Source organism: Lutra lutra, chromosome 5, assembly GCF_902655055.1.
Source record: "Lutra lutra chromosome 5, mLutLut1.2, whole genome shotgun sequence".
NCBI lineage: Eukaryota > Metazoa > Chordata > Mammalia > Carnivora > Mustelidae > Lutra > Lutra lutra.
The window spans coordinates 36368399-36389991 of record NC_062282.1 but is presented as its reverse complement, the minus strand read 5'-3'; the positions used below and the strand labels follow the sequence as shown (position 1 = coordinate 36389991).

General features: G+C 37.4%; 1 protein-coding gene across 1 annotated transcript in view; it reads left to right on the top strand.

The window, feature by feature from the left end:
- Positions 1 to 21593, top strand: part of HCN1 (hyperpolarization activated cyclic nucleotide gated potassium channel 1) — a 416455-nt gene that overhangs the window by 270132 nt on the left and 124730 nt on the right. Inside the window, exon 4 of the mRNA XM_047731377.1 lies at positions 19361 to 19579. Within this exon, the coding sequence (XP_047587333.1) occupies positions 19361 to 19579 (219 nt within the window). The remainder of the gene's footprint in view (positions 1 to 19360; positions 19580 to 21593) is intronic.

Sequence of the window (21593 nt, the reverse complement as noted above, 5' to 3'; positions counted from 1 at the left end):
GTTTATTTATTTTAGATAAAGAGAAAGTGAGTAGGTGGGGAGGGGCAGAGGGAGAGGGAGAGAGTCTCAAGCAGACTCTGAACTGAGTGCAGAACCTGTCCCAGGGCTCAGTCTCACCACCCTTAGGTCACGACCTGAGCCAAAATCAAGAGTTGGACGCTTAACCCACTGCGCCACCCAGGCGCCCCTTATGTTCTAATTATTAACACCAACTACCCAAGGGCTCCACTCAAGCTGACAAAGTTCTGAACTCCTGCTTCTTTTATATCCCAGGTGGCTGCTTTCCTTAAAAAGAGCAGAAGTTTGAGCCTGGAGAAAAAGATTACAGTTCTTTGTTTTACTTCAATTTCGCTTTAATTTTAGCAGTTTTTAACACTACCAATATGCTAACGCCTCTAATTATCAGAGTTAAGCAACTTGAGAATGCCATCAAAAGAGATGATCTACTAATTTGAAAATCACCGATGCAGAGTTGCTTTCCTAAAACCCATACAATGATTTAAAAAGTGCATATCAAATAATAGCCCTGGAGAAATGACATCACTCCTCATGTTCCTTTGGCCAGGTGTTAGCAGATGCACACAGCATCGTTTCGTGGTTCAGATGGAACCTGCCTCTGCTTCTCGTGCACCTTCCAGACTCTGGAGGATTAAGCCTCAGGCAAGAACATCCTTCCAGGAGACTTTTCCTATTTGGATACCAAGAACATTTACTCCATACCAGGCTTTGGGGATGGGAGGAAGGGAAGAGAACCCTTTGAGGGTTCTTGGCCAGTAGGAAACTACTGAAGTGAAGTACAATTGTGTGAGCCAACATCTTTATTGGCCTCAGACTCTTTTTTTTTTTTTTTTAATTTTTTTTTAATTTAAAGATTTTATTTATTTATTTGACAGACAGAGATCACAAGTAGGCAGAGAGGCAGGCAGAAAGAGGAGGAAGCAGGCTCCCTGCTGAGCAGAGAGCCTGATGCTGGGCTCAATCCTAGGACCCTGGGATCATGACCTGAGCCGAAGGCAGAGGCTTTAACCCACTGAGCCACCCAGGCTCCCCTGGCCTCAGACTCTTGAGGGGATTTTCCCTCAGGTTTTCTCTGATGAAAATCAGGGATAATTTTTCCTCTAAATTCCCTCAGGTTGTAGTAAGAGGTTCCCTTTTGCTAGTTGAGATGAAAACATATATTTTAGAGAATTTCTGTGCTATGGTTATATTCTTAAAATGTTTGAAAATTCTACATTAGAATTATGAATTTTATTTATATAAATGGTTAGGAAAGATGAGGCTATGATCTTCAGAATGGAGATGGTTTATACTGTAGTTCAGATACAGCTATGATTGAATTTCAGCTTTCCCGTTGACAAGTGTGTGACTTTGAGCAAATCTCTTAATTTTTCTAAGCTTTGCATTCCTTACTTATAAGAACAATATCAGGTTTCAAGAATTTAATGAGGAACAGTGAGTTGATATAAGAGCACCTTGCAAGGAGTAAAGTATTCAGTGTATGCTAATCTCTCCCATTGTTCCTTTATATTTATGCATATATATAAAATATGTTTACTGATATTTATGTGTGCAAAAACATGTAGATATATTTGTTTCTATTTACTTGTCCAAACAAGCAATAAAAATATTTTGCTCAAAGCACTAATTATAGAAAATCACACTTAAAATCTTGAAATACCTGATTTAGAGCCTTTCTATAAGTACTAGTGAACACTTAATCCAAAAAATTGAGCTAGCAGACCCACCAAATTAAAAAATAACTTATTGATGTGTCTAATTTTTATTTTATCTTATTTATTTTTTCGGGAGAGAACAATTGAGGGGGGAGGGGAAAACAGTGAGGGGAGGAGAGAGAATCTTAAGCAGGGCAGAGCCCCATGAGGGGCTCAATCTCACAACCCTGAGATCATGATCCAAGCCAAAATCAAGAGTAGGATGCATAACCGACTGACCCACTCAGGTATCCCATGTTTAATTTTTATTTTAAAACAATGCAACCAACGTTAAAAGAAATATGAGAAAAAATATCTATGATCTCAAGCATCATTAAATTTTAATTTATAAATCTATTTAATGCTGATTTTATATTTTATCATCATTATTGAAGCAGAGAAACATACACTTAGAATTTGAGGGATTAATTGACCAAGGAACAAGTCTAGAACTTAAAATGACCAAACATCACTCTTTTTATAGCAACAGTAGTCTTCTTATGCAGTAATTTTATATTTTATTGCTGAAAACTATTTGAACTTTTCTATAAGGCAAAAGGATTGATGTCAGAGCTATAAATGTTTGTAAGCAGATCAAAACAGTATAAATAAAAAACATAAATACATTTCTCCAACTGAAAAATATATGTAATTGTATATTATTTTTTAAGGTGCTATTTCTAGAAATCATGGCATTTATATGTTTTGGAGATAATGTTATCAGGAATACAAATATCTATTTCAAGAATTCAAGAGCTTCTATCATGTGAATTGAAGGGAAATAATTCATTACTTACTAAAACATTTAAAATATAGTGCTAATGTTATAGAAAAAGGTTCACGAGTTATGAAATCAAAGCACAGTATTGGTAGGCTCGCTTTCTTCCTGCTTACAGTGACATTAATGTTAGCTTTCAAAGCATATCTATACTGGGTGGGGAGAGACTACATCATATATATTTTTTTAAGAAATATTCTTCCTTGCTATCTGCATTTTAACTTTACACACAGCATAGCTGTCGGTCATTTCCCTGAGTCTCTTTAGGAATTGCATGCACTGTGTTTCTACTGAACAGTTCAAATTAGGATGGCCTCAGTGAGTTGATCTCCACTTGTCTTCCTACTGACATTATTATTTACTATGATCTGTAGCAAAAAGTCACAAATAATTTTAATTCAACTAAGATAAAGGCCTCCTCAAAGATGTTTCTTAAATGTTTCTGTTTGTAATCAATCCAATAATTCTAGAGGATATACTTCAAAGAACAAAAATGCTCAAATGAGTCGTTAAAAACAATTGTAGTTCTTTTCCATCACTAATCATTAGAAAGCTTGCTCCTAATATCTATCCGTTGTTACCATACTTCAGCCCTGTGAAACGGATGAAGAACAGCAGTTTATTATCTTGACTCCATTCTCTTATATACAGATAAAATAAAATCATAGCATGTTCTAGTGACCTTACACTTTGGAATTGGTGACCTGTTACGCTCCACTTTTTGTGACTTCAGGAAGATTATGTTCAGCTATATTCCTTGTCTTGAGAACTTCTTAATGTATCTTTCTGATGGGCATTGTTGTAACTGATGTAAGTGGTAAATTCATTCAGTGGTTGACGAAATAAATTGTAACTGATTAAAATTTGATATTTTAGTTGTTGACGCATATATTTCTGAGTCAAGTTCTGTATTTCCAATTTTGCTAAGATTTTGCCTACTTAACATATTCATACTTGCATTTGATTTCAAATGATAAAGCAGATTCATTCCAGTATTCAATAATAGAATGCTTTGGCCTTCTAAGTTAACAAAATTTTATTTCATATGAAAGATGATGGACCAGGGAAACTTTTGTTCCTGTGGCAGAATATACTAAGTGGCTTGGTTTGAGTTTGAATGTCCTAAGTCAGGAGGTCTAGAATAAACATTTCTTTTCTTTCTTTGCCACAGTCCTTCACCCTGATCCAAATTAAGTAACAACATAAACAGTGTGTCAAACAAATGCATAGAAAATAAGTTAAACTTGGAATATAAACATAATTTTTTTTTTCTGTATGGAAGTTCCCAGATGGAATAATTAAGTTTACTTATATATAGTCCTGTTAATTGGGCTCAATATGCTTTCCTCAAAAAACAATTTCAAAGATACCTCAGTGAAGTGAAGAATTAAATATGGGAGCACTTCGATTAATAAAAAAAATTAATCAGAGATGCCTGGGTAGCTCAGTCAGTTAAGTCGGCCTTTGGCTCAGGTCATGATCTCAGGGTCCTGGGATCGAGTACCGCATTGGGCTCTCTGCTCAGCAGGGAGTCTGCTTCTCCCTCTTCCTCTACCTGCCATTCTCCCTGCTTATGCTCTTTCTTTCTCTCTCTCTGTCAAATAAATAAATAAAATCTTTAAAAAAACTTTTTAAAAATAATCTGTAAGGAACAATTTATTGGCAAATCATTGCCTAAAATGAAATCAAGGGAAACCCTAATTAAATCAGAGTTAACGGGTAACTTATTTGTTTACTTTCAATAGGATTCAAGTTAAATGTAAGCTGGCAATATTTGGTTTGTATGGTAAATCACTTGGAGTATATAGTCTCCTATTTGTGTTGTTATTATTGATGTAGACCAAAATAAAATGAGTCATTTTTTTTAAAAGATGAAATGAGAACAGCAACACAATAATAATAATAATAATAAAATGATGTCCTGGGAATGAAAGCATTCTTGGATCTTCACCAGACCCTACCAGATCTAGTTTTTCCTTTTTTAGGTCTCCTCTTTGCCTGTTGTTCCTTTCCTACTTTAAAGAAGGGCTGTGTGTGAGAGTTGGACTGACCAGTTAGTTTTGCAATCTTAATATTTTGCCTGAAATTATAAGTATAATAGGTTTATAAAATCAAGAGCACTGTCACATAGTAGCTAATAGTATCGTTTCTAGAGCACCGCTGGGTTCAAAACAATGAATCCTCCACCTACAAACTTGTAACCTTGGGCAAGTCACTATGTTCTTTGCTTCCTTGTTACCATTGATCAAGTGATGAGAAGCATGATATGATGGTAAGATTGATTAATTTAATGTAATAAGTGGTATTTTGAACAGTTTAGAGCCATACATGTTGTTCCCATCCTAATGTTTTTCAAGAATAACCTTGAAAAATGCATTTTATATTCCAAGTTTAACTTATTTTCTTTTTTTTTTTTATTTTTATTTTTTTATTTTTTTCAGCATAACAGTATTCATTATTTTTGCACCACACCCAGTGCTCCATGCAATCCGTGCCCTCTACAATACCCACCACCTGGTGCCCCCAACCTCCCACCCCCCACCCCTTCAAAATTCTCAGATCGTTTTTCAGAGTCCATAGTCTCTCATGGTTCACCTCCCCTTCCAATTTCCCTCAACTCCCTTCTCCTCTCCATCTCCCCTTGTCCTCCATGCTATTTGTTATGATCCACAAATAAGTGAAACCATATGATAATTGACTCTCTCTGCTTGACTTATTTCACTCAGCATAATCTCTTCCAGTCCCGTCCATGTTGCTACAAAACTTGGGGATTCATCCTTTCTTTCTTTCTTTTTTTTTTTTTTTACAGCGTTATAAACATATATTTTTATCCCCAGGGGTACAGGTCTGCGAATCGCCAGGTTTACACACTTCACAACACTCACCATAGCACATACCCTCCCCGATATCCATAACCCCACCCCCTCTCCCAACCCCCTCCCCCCATCAACCCTCAGTTTGTTTTGTGAAATTAAGAGTCACTTATGGTTTGTCTCCCTCCCAATCCCATCTTGTTTCATTTACTCTTCTCCTACCCCCTCAACCCCCCATGTTGCATCTCCTCTCCCTCATATCAGGGAGATCATATGATAGTTGTCTTTCTCCGATTGACTTATTTCGCTAAGCATGATACCCTCTAGTTCCATCCACGTCGTCGCAAATGGCAAGATTTCATTTCTTTTGATGGCTGCATAGTATTCCATTGTGTATATATACCACATCTTCTTTATCCATTCGTCTGTTGATGGACATCTAGGTTCTTTCCATAGTTTGGCTATTGTAGACATTGCTGCTATAAACATTCGGGTGCACGTGCCCCTTCGGATCACTACGTTTGTATCTTTAGGGTAAATACCCAGCAGTGCAATTGCAGGGTCATAGGGTAGTTCTATTTTCAACATTTTGAGGAACCTCCATGCTGTTTTCCAGAGTGGTTGCACCAGCTTGCATTCCCACCAACAGTGTAGGAGGGTTCCCCTTTCTCCGCATCCTCGCCAGCATCTGTCATTTCCTGACTTGTTAATTTTAGCCATTCTGACTGGTGTGAGGTGATATCTCATGGTGGTTTTGATTTGTATTTCCCTGATGCCGAGTGATATGGAGCACTTTTTCATGTGTCTGTTGGCCATCTGGATGTCTTCTTTGCAGAAATGTCTGTTCATGTCCTCTGCCCATTTCTTGATTGGATTATTTGTTCTTTGGGTGTTGAGTTTGCTAAGTTCTTTATAGATTTTGGACACTAGCCCTTTATCTGATATGTCATTTGCAAATATCTTCTCCCATTCTGTCAGTTGTCTTTTGGTTTTTTTAACTGTTTCCTTTGCTGTGCAAAAGCTTTTGATCTTGATGAAGTCCCAAAAGTTCATTTTTGCCCTTGCTTCCCTTGCCTTTGGTGATGTTCCTAGGAAGATGTTGCTGCGGCTGACGTCGAAAAGGTTGCTGCCTGTGTTCTCCTCAAGGATTTTGATGGATTCCTTTCTCACATTGAGATCCTTCATCCATTTTGAGTCTATTTTCGTGTGTGGTGTAAGGAAATGATCCAATTTCATTTTTCTGCATGTGGCTGTCCAATTTTCCCAACACCATTTATTGAAGAGGCTGTCTTTGTTCCATTGGACATTCTTTCCTGCTTTGTCGAAGATGAGTTGACCATAGAGTTGAGGGTCCATTTCTGGGCTCTCTATTCTGTTCCATTGATCTATGTGTCTGTTTTTGTGCCAGTACCATGCTGTCTTGATGATGACAGCTTTGTAATAGAGCTTGAAGTCCGGAATTGTGATGCCACCAACTTTGGCTTTCTTTTTCAATATTCCTTTGGCTATTCGAGGTCTTTTCTGGTTCCATATAAATTTTAGGATTATTTGTTCCATTTCTTTGAAAAAAATGGATGGTACTTTGATAGGAATTGCATTAAATGTGTAGATTGCTTTAGGTAGCATAGACATTTTCACAATATTTATTCTTCCAATCCAGGAGCATGGAACATTTTTCCATTTCTTTGTGTCTTCCTCAATTTCTTTCATGAGTACTTTATAGTTTTCTGAGTATAGATTCTTAGTCTCTTTGGTTAGGTTTATTCCTAGGTATCTTATAGTTTTGGGTGCAATTGTAAATGGGATGGACTCCTTAATTTCTCTTTCTTCTGTCTTGTTGTTGGTGTAGAGAAATGCAACTGATTTCTGTGCATTGATTTTATATCCTGACACTTTACTGAATTCCTGGACAAGTTCTAGCAGTTTTGGAGTGGAGTCTTTTGGGTTTTCCACATAGAGTATCATATCATCTGCGAAGAGTGATAGTTTGACTTCTTCTTTGCCGATTTGGATGCCTTTAATTTCCTTTTGTTGTCTGATTGCTGAGGCTAGGACTTCTAGTACTATGTTGAATAGCAGTGGTGATAACGGACATCCCTGCCGTGTTCCTGACCTTAGCGGAAAAGCTTTCAGTTTTTCTCCATTGAGAATGATATTTGCGGTGGGTTTTTCATAGATGGCTTTGATAATATTGAGGTATGTGCCGTCTATCCCTACACTTTGAAGAGTTTTGATCAGGAAGGGATGCTGTACTTTGTCAAATGCTTTTTCAGCATCTATGGAGAGTATCATATGGTTCTTGTTCTTTCTTTTATTAATGTGTTGTATCACATTGATTGATTTGCGGATGTTGAACCAGCCTTGCAGCCCTGGAATAAATCCCACTTGGTCGTGGTGAATAATCCTTTTAACGTACTGTTGAATCCTATTGGCTAGTATTTTGGCGAGAATTTTTGCATCTGTGTTCATCAAGGATATTGGTCTGTAGTTCTCTTTTTTGTTGGGATCCTTGTCTGGTTTTGGGATCAAGGTGATGCTGGCCTCATAAAATGAGTTTGGAAGTTTTCCTTCTATTGCTATTTTTTGGAACAGTTTCAGGAGAATAGGAATTAGTTCTTCTTTAAATGTTTGGTAGAATTCCCCCGGGAAGCCGTCTGGCCCTGGGCTTTTGTTTGTTTGGAGATTTTTGATGACTGTTTCAATCTCCTTACTGGTTATGGGTCTGTTCAGGCTTTCTATTTCTTCCTGGTTCAGTTGTGGTAGTTTATATGTCTCTAGGAATGCATCCATTTCTTCCAGATTGTCAAATTTGTTGGCGTAGAGTTGCTCATAGTATGTTCTTATAATTGTCTGTATTTCTTTGGTGTTCGTTGTGATCTCTCCTCTTTCATTCATGATTTTATTTATTTGGGTCCTCTCTCTTTTCTTTTTGATAAGTCTGGCCAGGGGTTTATCAATCTTATTAATTCTTTCAAAGAACCAGCTCCTAGTTTCGTTGATTTGTTCTATTGTTTTTTTGGTTTCTATTTCATTGATTTCTGCTCTGATCTTTATGATTTCTCTTCTCCTGCTGGGTTTAGGGTTTCTTTCTTGTTCTTTCTCCAGCTCCTTTAGGTGTAGGGTTAGGTTGTGTACCTGAGACCTTTCTTGTTTCTTGAGAAAGGCTTGTACCGCTATATATTTTCCTCTCAGGACTGCCTTTGTTGTGTCCCACAGATTCTGAACCGTTGTGTTTTCATTATCATTTGTTTCCATAAATTTTTTCAATTCTTCTTTGATTTCCTGGTTGACCCATTCATTCTTTAGAAGGATGCTGTTTAGTCTCCATGTATTTGGGTTCTTTCCAAATTTCCTCTTGTTATTGAGTTCTAGCTTTAGAGCATTGTGGTCTGAAAATATGCAGGGAATGATCCCAATCTTTTGATACCGGTTGAGACTTGATTTAGGACCAAGAATGTGATCTATTCTGGAGAATGTTCCATGTGCACTAGAGAAGAATGTGTATTCTGTTGCTTTGGGATGAAATGTTCTGAATATATCTGTGATGTCCATCTGGTCCAGTGTGTCATTTAAGGCCTTGATTTCCTTGTTGATCTTTTGCTTGGATGATCTGTCCATTTCAGTGAGGGGAGTGTTAAAATCCCCTACTATGATTGTATTCTTGTCGATGTGTTTCTTTGATTTTGTTATTAATTGGTTTATATAGTTGGCTGCTCCCACGTTAGGGGCATAGATATTTAAAATTGTTAGATCTTCTTGTTGGACAGTTCCTTTGAGTATGATATAGTGTCCTTCCTCATCTCTTATTATAATCTTTGGCTTAAAATCTAATTGATCTGATATAAGGATTGCCACTCCTGCTTTCTTCTGATGTCCATTAGCATGGTAAATTCTTTTCCACCCCCTCACTTTAAACCTGGAGGTGTCTTCGGGTGTAAGATGAGTTTCTTGTAGGCAACATATAGATGGTTTTTGTTTTTTTATCCATTCTGATACCCTGTGTCTTTTGATTGGGGCATTTAGCCCATTAACATTCAGGGTAAGTATTGAGAGATATGAATTTAGTGCCATTGTATTGCCTGTAAGGTGACTGTTATTGTATATTGTCTCTGTTTCTTTCTGATCTACTACTTTGAGGGTCTCTCTTTGCTTAGAGGACCCCTTTCAATATTTCCTGTAGAGCTGGTTTGGTATTTGCAAATTCTTTCAGTTTTTGTTTGTCCTGAAAGCTTTTAATCTCTCCGTCTATTTTCAATGATAGCCTAGCTGGATATAGTATTCTTGGCTGCATGTTTTTCTCATTTAGTACTCTGAATATATCATGCCAGCTCTTTCTGGCCTGCCAGGTCTCTGTGGATAAGTCTGCTGCCAATCTAATATTTTTACCATTGTACGTTACAGACTTCTTTTCCCGGGCTGCTTTCAGGATCTTTTCTTTGTCACTAAGACTTGTCAATTTTACTATTAGGTGACGGGGTGTAGACCTATTCTTATTGATTTTGAGGGGGGTTCTCTGAACCTCCTGGATTTTGATGCTTGTTCCCTTTGCCATATTGGGGAAATTCTCTCCAATAATTCTCTCCAATATACCTTCTGCTCCCCTCTCTGTTTCCTCTTCTTCTGGAATCCCAATTATTCTAATGTTGTTTCGTCTTATGGTGTCACTTATCTCTCGAATTCTCCCCTCGTGGTCCAGTAGCTGTTTGTCCCTCTTTTGCTCAGCTTCTTTATTCTCTGTCATTTGGTCTTCTATATCGCTAATTCTTTCTTCTGCCTCATTTATCCTAGCAGTGAGAGCCTCCATTTTTGATTGCACCTCATTAATAGCTTTTTTGATTTCAACTTGGTTAGATTTTAGTTCTTTTATTTCTCCAGAGAGGGCTTTTATATCTCCCGAGAGGGTTGCTTTAATATCTTCCATGCCTTTTTCAAGCCCGGCTAGAACCTTGAGAATCATCATTCTGAACTCTATATCTGACATATTACCAATGTCTGTATTGATTAGGTCCCTAGCCTTTGGTATTGCCTCTTGTTCTTTTTTTTGTTGTGAATTTTTCCGCCTTGTCATTTTGTTTATGAAGGAGCAAGTAAAATACTAAAAGGGTGGCAACAACCCCAGGAAAATATGCTTTAGCCAAATCAGAAGAGATCCTGAATTGTGAGGGGGGAGAAAAGGGATAAAAAGGGGTTCAGAAAGAAAGAAAAAAAAAAACTATTAAAAAAAAGAAAGCCGATAAAGAAAAAATATAAAAAGAGGAAAAAATATATATATATTATATAAACTATTTAAAAAACGTTAAAAAAAGAAAACGGTAGAAGTTAAAAAAAATTTAGCAGAAGAAGAGAAAAAGAAAAAAAAATTGAAAAAGAAAAAAAAATTAAATTAACTGCAAGGCTAAAAAATCATGGGGAGAAAGCCATGAGTTCCGTGCTTTGCTTTCTTCTCCTCTGGAATTCCGCCGCTCTCCTTGGTAGGTGAACTTGGTCCTGGCTGGGTTTCCCGTTGATCTTCTGGGGGAGGGGCCCGTTGTAGTGATTCTCAAGCGTCTTTGCCCCAGGCGGAGTTGCACCGCCCTTACCCGGGGTCGCGCTGAGTCATCCGCTTGGGTTCGCTTTGGGGAGCTTTTGTTCCCTGAGCGCTTTCCGTAGAGTCCGGAGGACGGGAATAAATATGGCGGCCTCCTGGTCTCCGGCCCGGAGGAGCCGAGAGCCCGGGGCCCCACTCCTCAGTGCGCCCTCAGAGAACAGTGCCAAATGACTACCGTCACCCTGGCCTACGGCTGCGCTCCGAGCTGACCGAGCCTGCGACCGGTTCACGGCAACCCGGAGCTGAGAGTCACTCCTCGGCTCTGTCTCTGCAGCCGGCTTCCCCGTTCTAATACCGGTAAGCTCTGCGACACTGAGACACCCCCGATCCTTCTGCGACCCTGCGGGACCTGAGGCCGCGCTTACCCCGCCTGGGCTTCACCCCAGTTAAGCCTCTGGAGCGATGTCCCTCCGCGGAACAGACTTTTAAAAGTCCTGATTTTGCTCCGTTGCTCCGCCGCTCGCCGGGAGCCGGCCCCTCCCCCCGCGGTCTATCTTCCCGTCGCTTTGGATTCACTTCTCCGCCAGTCCTACCTTGCAGAAAGTGGTTGATTTTCTGTTTCTGGAATTGCTGTTCTTCTTCTCTTCAATCTCCCGTTGGATTTGTAGGTGTTTGCAATCTTTAGATAAGCTATTTAGCTGATCTCCCGCTACCCGAAGTAGTCTCAGCCTGCTACTTCTCCGCCATCTTGACTCCTCCCCAAGTTTAACTTATTTTCTAAACATTTGTTTGACACACTGTTTATGTTGTTACTTAGCTCACGTGTGTATTTTTTAACTGCAGTCAACCTACCTTTCTGGGTTGAGCTACTACGGTTGGGGTTATAATGGTGGGTGGGGCTGGTGGGGAGGGTTGGAGGGATTAAAGAAGAGGGAGATAACGGTGTAAGATATCATTCCTCCTCTTGGGATTCTCTCCTCAGCAGCCTCTGAATCACATGGCTGCTGCCTAAATACTGATGTTCCATCATGAGGGCCTCATTGGCCCTCATACACGCAATGTGCATAGACACAAGTCAGTGTGTGAAAAGAATGATTCTGGTCTTGTAGGAATAACAGAAAAGATCCCTACACCTCATCAGTCTCTTCTGTAAAGAAAAGCCTGAATTGTATGAATCTTTCTAAATTTTCCATAACCCCCTGAATTATTCTACTTTCCTTCTTCTTTTACCATTTCATAAAAATCTAATATGCTACATTCAATAGACCTTATCTTCTCAAAATTATTTATTGTTGTTCTTATTTCATACTTTATGTTTTTGTGCTCCTTCAATTTTCATTTCACCTCCCTTAAACTTACAATAGCTTTTAAACTGACTTCTTTATCTAGTCATTGTTAAATCCATCCTCCATACCAGGATTTCTCAACCTCATCAAGGCTGGTACTTTTGGTCAGATAATTCTTTGCTCTGGAGAAGCTTCTCAGTGAATTGGAGGCATTTAGCAGCTTCACTCGTCTCTACCCATTAGATGATAATAGCAATTCCTCCAGGGGCACCTCCATGGCTCAGTCCGTTAAGTGTTGGACTCTTGGTTTCATCTCAGGTCACAATCTCAGGGTCGTGAGATGGAGCCCCACGTAGGGCTCCGTGCTCAGTGTGGGGTGTGCTTGGCATTCTCTCTCTCCCTCTCTCTCTGCCCCTCCCCTGCTCACACATGCTCGCTCTCTCAAAGAATAAATAAATAAATATTTTTTAAAAATTGCACTTCTTCCAGTTATAAAAACCAAAAATACGACAATGTTCCCTGGATGACCTCAGTTGAGAACCTCTACTCAACAATTCTTCCTGATCACTCATCTTGAAGCACAGTTCAGGTTTTATCATTTCCTGCTGAAAAATTTTCTGAGGCTTCCCATACTAGACTGAAAAATCTTCTGACCCCTCCGTTGCTGACCATCACTCTGTTTCCTAGTGTATTCCAGTTTTGTATCTTCTCTATAATTTACGCTGGCTGATCTATGAGCCAGTCTATCTTCAGATAGATAGGCAAGCAGACAGATAGGAATTTTCTGGGTTTGGTGACTGTCCTCACCCATAGTTTCCCCCTGGGTACCATACATACACAGCATCATATATCCACATTTTTACTTTAAACCATGGTCTTCCTCAAATTTCTTCACATAGTAACTCAGTCAGAATCTCTGCTGGAATTAAGAAGGGTCTTTGCTTTATATGCATATAGATTCTAAAAAAAAAAAAAAAAAGATTCTAAAGTCACTGTAATTTGAGATGATACCAGGATAGAAATAGTCAAAAAGATTTGTGTAACAAAATATTGAGTTCAGAAACAAACACCCAACATGTAGAGACAATATATAACAAAGAAAGCATTTTTATGTCACTGGGGACCAGATAGTTTATTGAAAGTTGCATGCAGTCTCAATAAATAATTCTTTCAGAATGAATCAAAATGTGAACTTTGTTCCACATGCCCCCACCCCCCAAAAAATCTCTTGGGTAAAAGAAGTAAATATAAATAAATATAAAAAATAACATAATCTCCAAAATATTTACATATGAATCATCTCAGATTTAGGGAGATCATTTTAACTCATACAGAAAATTCAGCAGCTCACAGGGAAATTACAGATTTATTTTCCTACATAAAATAGTCAAAATGTTGGAGCACTTGGGTGGCTGAGTTGGTTGACTGTCCAACTCTCAGTTTGGCTTGGTCATTATCTCAGGGTCCTGGGATCACCCCACGGTGGGCTTCATGCTTGGTGGGGTGGTTTGCTTGAGGATTCTCTCTCTCTCTCTCCCCTTCCCCTAACTCATGTACATTCTCTCTCTCTCTCTCTCTCTCTCTCTTTCTTTCTCTAAATTAAATAAATCTTCTAAAAAAAATTAAAATGTGTGACAAATTATATCATTAAAAAATAGCAAAGAGTAAATTAGGAATAGATATTTAGAGCAAATAAAGAATTGATATCCAGGGGCACCTGGGTGGCTCAGTGGGTTAGGCCTCTGCCTTCGGCTGAGGTCATGATCTCAGGGACCTGGGATCAAGCCCCTCATCGGGCTCCCTGCTGGGCAGGGGAGCCTGATTCCCCCCTCTCTCTGCCTGCCTCTCTGCCTACTTATGATCTCTCTCTTTCTGTCAGATAAATAAATAAAATCTTTTAAAAAAAAAAGAATTGATATCCAGTCTTCAGTTATGTATTATAAATTAATAACAAAAAAATAAGAATTTCATCAGAAATGAGAAAGTCCAATTGGTAAATAAGTATATGAAAGCATTCTCAAATTCCCTAGTCAGAGAAATGTAAATAAAAGTAACAGTGGGTTACTATTTCTCACTCGAATAGGTGATAAAGTATTTTTACTTGTTTTTTGAGAAGTTACAGACTGTGAAACAGTCTGGCTATATATATATATACACACATACATATATATATATATATATATATATATATATATATATATATTTTAAGATTTTATTTATTTATTTGACAAACAGAGAGATCACAAGTAGGCAGAGAGGCAGGCAGAGAGAGAGAGGGGAAAGCAGGGTCCCTGCTGAGCATAGAACCCAATGCAGGGCTCAATCCCAGGATGCTGAGATCATGACCTGAGCCAAAGGCAGAGGCTTAACCTACTGAGCCACCCAGGTGCCACCTGGCAATATATTTTATAATCAAATTGAAAACTTTACTCTTTGACCCAACAAACATACTCCTGAGAATGTATTTGATTGAGATAAAGGTTATATGTACAAAGTTGTTTATTACAGAATAGTCTATAGTCACAGAAACTAGAAAATAATCGACAAATGGGAGAGATAACTATGACATCATCATTAATGGGTTATTACATTGGTATATGGACACTAGATTATTTGGAGGAATTTTCCTGTGATAAAAGCTGTATGCAGAGAAGTATATATGATATGATCCATTTTTGTAGAAAGAAAGGCCAAGATCTGTGTGTGTGTTTTGTATGTGCCTACGGAGATAAATGAAAATGAACATGAACACACATTCTTACACAAAATTGTTTGGCTGTTATCTGACTGCATTCCTTTGGGAAATAGAAACTTTCTTCTCCAGCTCCACATACCGCTTCCCCTCAAAAACAAAGGAATAAACAAGACAAACAAAATTAAAGTAGGGTCTCCACTGGGCACCCCATTGGATTTTTTAATTATTCCCATTATATCTAAGTCCATCAAGTTGCCTTAGCAACATGACTGCCTGACTGCCCCCATATAAGGAAGGGAATCTTATACTAGATTTAGCAGCACAGTCAAAATTTATTTATTCACCCCTTTTTTCAACAACAGTGTTTTCACCTAAAAATAGTTAGTGTCTCCACTGAATCATGCAATTTAGAGTCTAACATGATCAATGAGACATGGCCCCAGCCCTAACTATGAGTAGGTGCCAGGCACATAAGAAGATCATCATAGTGCTGAGGGAGCCCAGAAGAGATTGAAAGCCAGTCAGAAACAAGCTACGCTTATTTTCTTTCGATTCATTCTTAGACTAGATCTTAGGAATTGAAGCCTCTGTTTATTTTGCAGTGTTGTTTGAAATGAGTGAACTCATTTTTATTATAGCAGTGTATTACTGAGTTGAATTTCAGCAATTTTAATATGTCATTTTAAATAACATATACAGTCAAGATTTTTATAGAACACATTCCTTTGTGTTGTATTTGTTCATCAAATACTCCATTCCTTGTTCCTGGAACATCTGGAATTCAGGGAACTTTGGGTTTGTTCACGAAAATAGTTACATATTTTCATGTATGAAAAAAAGTGTAGGGAAGGAATTTTGTTTATTCATCAAAATGAAAACTTGTACATGGGTCCATTATACTATCTGCATAGTATAGTATAATAAAAGATACACATAATTTTATTTTCTTAAAACCGAATCTCATTTTTCTACGTGTGTGTATATATGTATATATATATATATATATATATATATATATATATATATACTTTGTGTGTGTGTCTGTGTGTGACACACACACATACATATATAGATCGATGGATGGGTAGATAGATAGATAGGGCAATATTACCTCATTTTATAAATAACAGTGAATTTCAGTTTAAGAAAATTAACTCTTCCAACCAAATGGGGCTGGTTATTTTTTGTTCACAGCCACATGCGATTCTAAAGTTTATGAGGTTGGGCTTTTAAACTTCATCTTGTCCTCTCTTTAAATCTATACATTGGATTTTGGAAAACCCTGTTAAAACATGAACACAAAGGTTTATGTGTAGTCAATGTATTTTTAAATAACTTACACTCTTCTGATAATTTAAGAGTTCATTTGACAAAAGCAGGGATGGGGGTATAGGGTATGACCTTGTAGTTGCTCGGGCATGCACTTCCAGGAGCATCCTGTGCTTTGTTACAAAGCTCAGCTGTTGCTATCTAGACATTCTTAATAATTTTATCTGTGAAGTTACGTTTTGTAAGTGAGGTCCCTGGGACAGTGGGGCATGAATGTGAGCAGCGCTGGGATAGTGGGGTGTGAACTTGAGCAGCAGCACTGCCCGGGGGAAACTCAGCACTCACAGGTTCAGTCCTGTAGGCACAGTAGGCAACACAGAAGCCAAGTACTGGGCCTGACAACGTGGTGTGTGCATAGGCATGCCTCAGCAGGCTGAAATGCTGAGTCCCCCATGTGGCTGAGCCAGAACTGGGCCAAGACTCCAGTGGCAAACCCCAAAGCAACAACAGCAACAGCAGCGACTGTGGGGGAGGTAGGAGTGACACCCCCCCCCCCAAGCAGGGACAGGAATCTTGGTGAGAGAGAAGCTGACTCTCAGTCCCAGGATCCTGTCCCTGCAGTATCTACACAGATATTAAATCTTCTGTCTCAACTCCAAGATAATACTTGGGGAACTCAGATGGTAAAGTTTGTCAATAAATTATTACAAAATAGGGAGGACACAGGGGTATTGCAATAAAGCCTGTCAGGGTATTATTAGAATACTTCACAGTTTACCGTGTCTAGTTTTGAAAACTCCTGCAACATTGCCAAGCAAATATCCACCAGCCTACAAATACAGATTAAAGATCATCACATTTGATGGACAATCACACTATTTTCATATGAAACTTTAAATGAACCAATTATTAACAAAGAAGACAATTCTTAATTAATTTTTCCTTGTAATTGAAAATAAAGAAATAAAATACATAAATAGGCATTTTGGATTATATGCAAATTATGAAACTACTTTTGGTTTCTTGCTCAATTTTAGCAAGTTACAGGAAATGTCAGAGGAAATCTTAAAATGTCAGTGCATACATTTACATTCAACATTAAATTCAGTATACAGTGTAAAGGATCTTTGTTGTGAGGGAATTGTTTTGTATCTTCACTGTGGTGATGAATACACAAACTTATACATGTGATAAATTTGTATAAAACTAAGTCCACACACAAACGAGTCCTGGTAAATTGATAAAATATGAATGAGATCAGTGGATTGTACCCATGTCAATTTCCTGGTTCTAACATTGTAGTTACTTTCAGGATGTTACCATTTGGGATAAATGGTGCATGGGTTCTCTATTATTTCTTAGAATCTGCATGTTAATCTACAGTTATTTTAAAATAAAAAGCTTAATTAAAAATCACATTCAAGGGAACCTGGATGGCTCAGTGGGTTAAAGCCTCTGCCTTCGGCTCAGGTCGTGATCTCAGGGTCCTGGGATCGAGCCCCACACTGGGCTCTCTGCTCCACAGGGAGCCTGTTCCCCCCTCCACCCTGCCTGCCTCTCTGACTGCTTGTGATCTCTGTCTGTCAAATAAATAAATAAAATCTTTTTTAAAATAAATAAATAAATAAATAAATATCACATTCATACATGAAACTAATTTGTATGAACACTTAAATCTTTATTGAAAAATTGTTCCATTAGACTCAAGCTCCAAATGTACTAAAATTTGTTTGTTAAGTCAGAAATTTATCTCAGTATTGTCACAATGCATACTCTTAATAGCCCCAGTAATAGTTGCAACTATCAGAAATTATTTGTCATCTTGCATTAGCCAAAACAAATGATGTCACTTACAATTTTATAATTGAAAATGAAATTGCTAATTGTATCAATTTTCAAGACCTAAGGAATGAATTTGCAGAAAATTAAGCCAGAAAAATTATATGATCAATCAGTATATCACAATAATATAGTATTTCTCTTTATTGTATTACCCGTAATACAGAAATGTTATTTTTTGAAATTTATAAATTTATGTTGTTACTCATCTACAATTACTATTATAAGTAGTAGAATATTTTTAAAGGGAAAAATTTATATATTATTATCTTTAACAGCACTTATCCCCACCTACATTTTGAACTAAAGGGCCCCAAACTTTCATTTTGCACCGGGTCTTATAAATTATGTAAGTCTTGGGCCAGGAGGTTTGATACAGATTGATCCAGAAAATCCTTTAAATTTTACCAAAGGGTAGATAAGTTTTATTGAATAGCTTATTTTTGTAGAATTGGGCTTCAAATAAATTTTTGGAAGGACTCAGAAATTGCATCCAATAACTAATCTCAGAAGTCCACTTCTTTTTGTCCAGAGGGTTTGCCAAGATATTATTTTGCTTATTTTATTGTATTCTATTATTTTATAAAAACCCAACAAGATTCATCCATCATCAGTCTTGACATTTGAATTTTCATTTACGTTACTCTGAGAAAGGACTTCAAGGAAGTCTTTCCATTTATCAGATGTACATTTCCAAAGTGTGTTTATTTTTCCCTTAAGAAATACAGAATTAAGGACTATGCAGATATATCAGTTTGCATTTTTTAAATCTAAACATCATAGTTTTGATAAAAATTCTGATACTTAGGTCCATCGGCTTCACATTTACCTGTGACATTTCTTAGCTTGCAAATACACTGCTAGAAAATGATTGGATTTCCTAGAAGCTTTGGAATGAGCCCGTCAGCAGTCATTCTTTTTTTATATGACAGTCACACCATTGTCCCAAACGAAATTTTAGGGTTTTTGTTGTTGTTGTTGTTTTAAGATTTTATTTATTTATTTGACAGACAGAGATCACAAGTAGGCAGAGAGGCAGGCAGAGAGAGAGGAGGAAGCAGGCTCCCCGCTGAGCAGAGAGCCCAATGCAGGGCTCCATCCCAGGACCCTGGGATCATGACCCGAGCCAAAGGCAGAGGCTTTAACCCACTGAGCTACCCAGGCGCCTCCGAAATTTTAGTTTTAAAAACAACAAACCTAAAACTGATATTTGGGATGCATATGTTAACAGTAAATTATTTCTGTTTTCTAGTGGTAGGCAAGCTTTGAAGAACATCAAGTCATTTGAGTAACAATGAAGGAGAATTACCTGTGTAAATGTTCCTTTACAAGGATGTTTCTCCATACTCATTCTCTAATGTTTTTGTGTACAGGTCACACCCACTTTTTATTCCGCTATCATGATGGCTCAGCCTGTTTTCTTTATTCTCTTCTGTTCCAGAATGACTCGTGGGGAAAGCAGTATTCATATGCACTCTTCAAGGCCATGAGTCACATGCTGTGCATTGGGTATGGAGCCCAGGCCCCAGTCAGCATGTCGGATCTCTGGATCACCATGCTGAGCATGATTGTTGGGGCCACCTGCTACGCCATGTTTGTCGGCCATGCCACAGCTTTAATCCAGTCTTTGGATTCCTCCAGGCGGCAGTATCAAGAGAAGGTAATTTGTTTTATCACTAGTATCTTCAACCGGTTCGTTTGTAAATTGAGTTAATTTTGTTCAGGTAACTAAATTCTTACTGTATCAAAAATATAATGAAATAAAATGTACAAAGCAGGAAAACAATCTGTTTTGATATTTTGTAGTTTCCCCTGTCTGTCATTTGTTTCCAATTTCTTTCTTGAATAGCACTTTTTTTAAAAAATCTGAATTCACATCCACAGAAAAAAGTTACATGTTTGAGAAGGCATGAAGCTGATTTAAAGTATTACCATCCATCATGTTCTATCATATTTCAACAGTTAAAGTAATATGCAGCCTTCTCTAGTATATGTTAGAAAAATAAGTTAGCGATTAAATGTAACTAAGCAGCCATTGTGCATGTCCCTCTGTGTTTTTCTGCATTATAATCATAATTTATATTATAACCCATATGCTTTGCTGAACATATTTTGCTCTTCTATGTAGATAAGTCACCACACCCTCTAGTCTTAAAAATGCATATTAACAGCTGCTATCATGCGTTCTTAAGCACAATGTGTTCATTAAAATAATTGCTGCTGTAACTTTTCTCAAAAGAGAGAGGAAAAGTAAATATATGCAATAATATATTCATTGGATTCTTTTTCATATGCTGAATTATTTTGTCTGGGTCTGAACCTTGGATAATCGGACAGTACATGTATATTTAACCAAAGATCATTAACTTTCAGACAGATAAATAAGAATATTTCATAACTGAAGGAAGGATTTATAATGTAGAAGTTTGGTTTAACATGATGGAATATATAGTGTATACTGCACCAAAGAGCATGTCTGGAAGTAATGATTAAAATAGTTCTAGAATACTTCTCTTAGTGAGTGATAACAGGCTAGACTCATAACTACTTACAAAATAGCCGAAGATTGTTTCAGTTGTTTTATTTACAGAAGTTTTCAACCCTATAATCACACAATAGGAGAAAAGGATCCCAGAGTCTTTATTTCCCTTGAATGTAATTACACTGCAACCAACTATTGGAATCAGCAAGTTGGTATTTTATTACTGAAGTAATGAAAAGATGAACCACCAAAATTGCTTCAAGGTACATTTTAAAATAAAGCCTTCAATTACATTGGAAAGAACAAAGCACATAGTAAGGGAGAAGAGACTTTATAGAATGGTGACTTTGACTAAAAATTATATACTCAAAGGAATTTGGGCAAACTTTATGGGGATTTAAGACTACAACAAGGTATATGTTTCTATTATACTGTTTGTTCTCTTCCAGTTGACATTGCTTTTTTAAAAAAATGCTCTTTTCCCATCTCCTTTTTGTCTGCATCATTGGTACCTATTTGTCTTAAAAACAAACAAAATCTTCAATTTCCAGTATTGTGTTTATTACCACTGTATTGCATAATAAGTGAATTCACTATTTTTATGTTTTTAGACCTGCTTTATAAGCCAAGTATAACTTAGAAACCCAGTGCCTATGCAATCATAGGCATTTATAAGCAAAGATATTATCATGCCTGCAATATTTCAAGTTATCAAGTTCTTGATATTACAAAGAGCTTAATAGAGGGCAAGCATACTGAGGTAATCTTTTATTCTGGAGCAATCTAATCAGAATGAGCTGATTATAAGTATATATGGATTTTCTTATTCTGGATGTTTCATATAAATGCAGTTATACAATGTATGACCTTTTAAGTGTTTTCAAGCTTCATCCAAATTGTCTCATGTATCAGTGCTTAATTACTTATTTTGGTTCATTAATATCCCATTGTATGGATATATCAGCATTTTGTTTATCTTTTCTTCAGTTGATGGACATTTGTTTCCTCCTTTGTCATGAATAGAGCTGCTGTTAACATTTGAGTACAAGTATAATTTGAGTATCTGTTTTCATTTCATTAAGGTGTATACCTAGGAGTGGAATCGCTGGGTTATATAATAATTCCATGTTTAACTTTTTGAGGAACTCCTTTTTTTGTAGCTAATATTTATCTTTGGGTGTATTAGAACCAT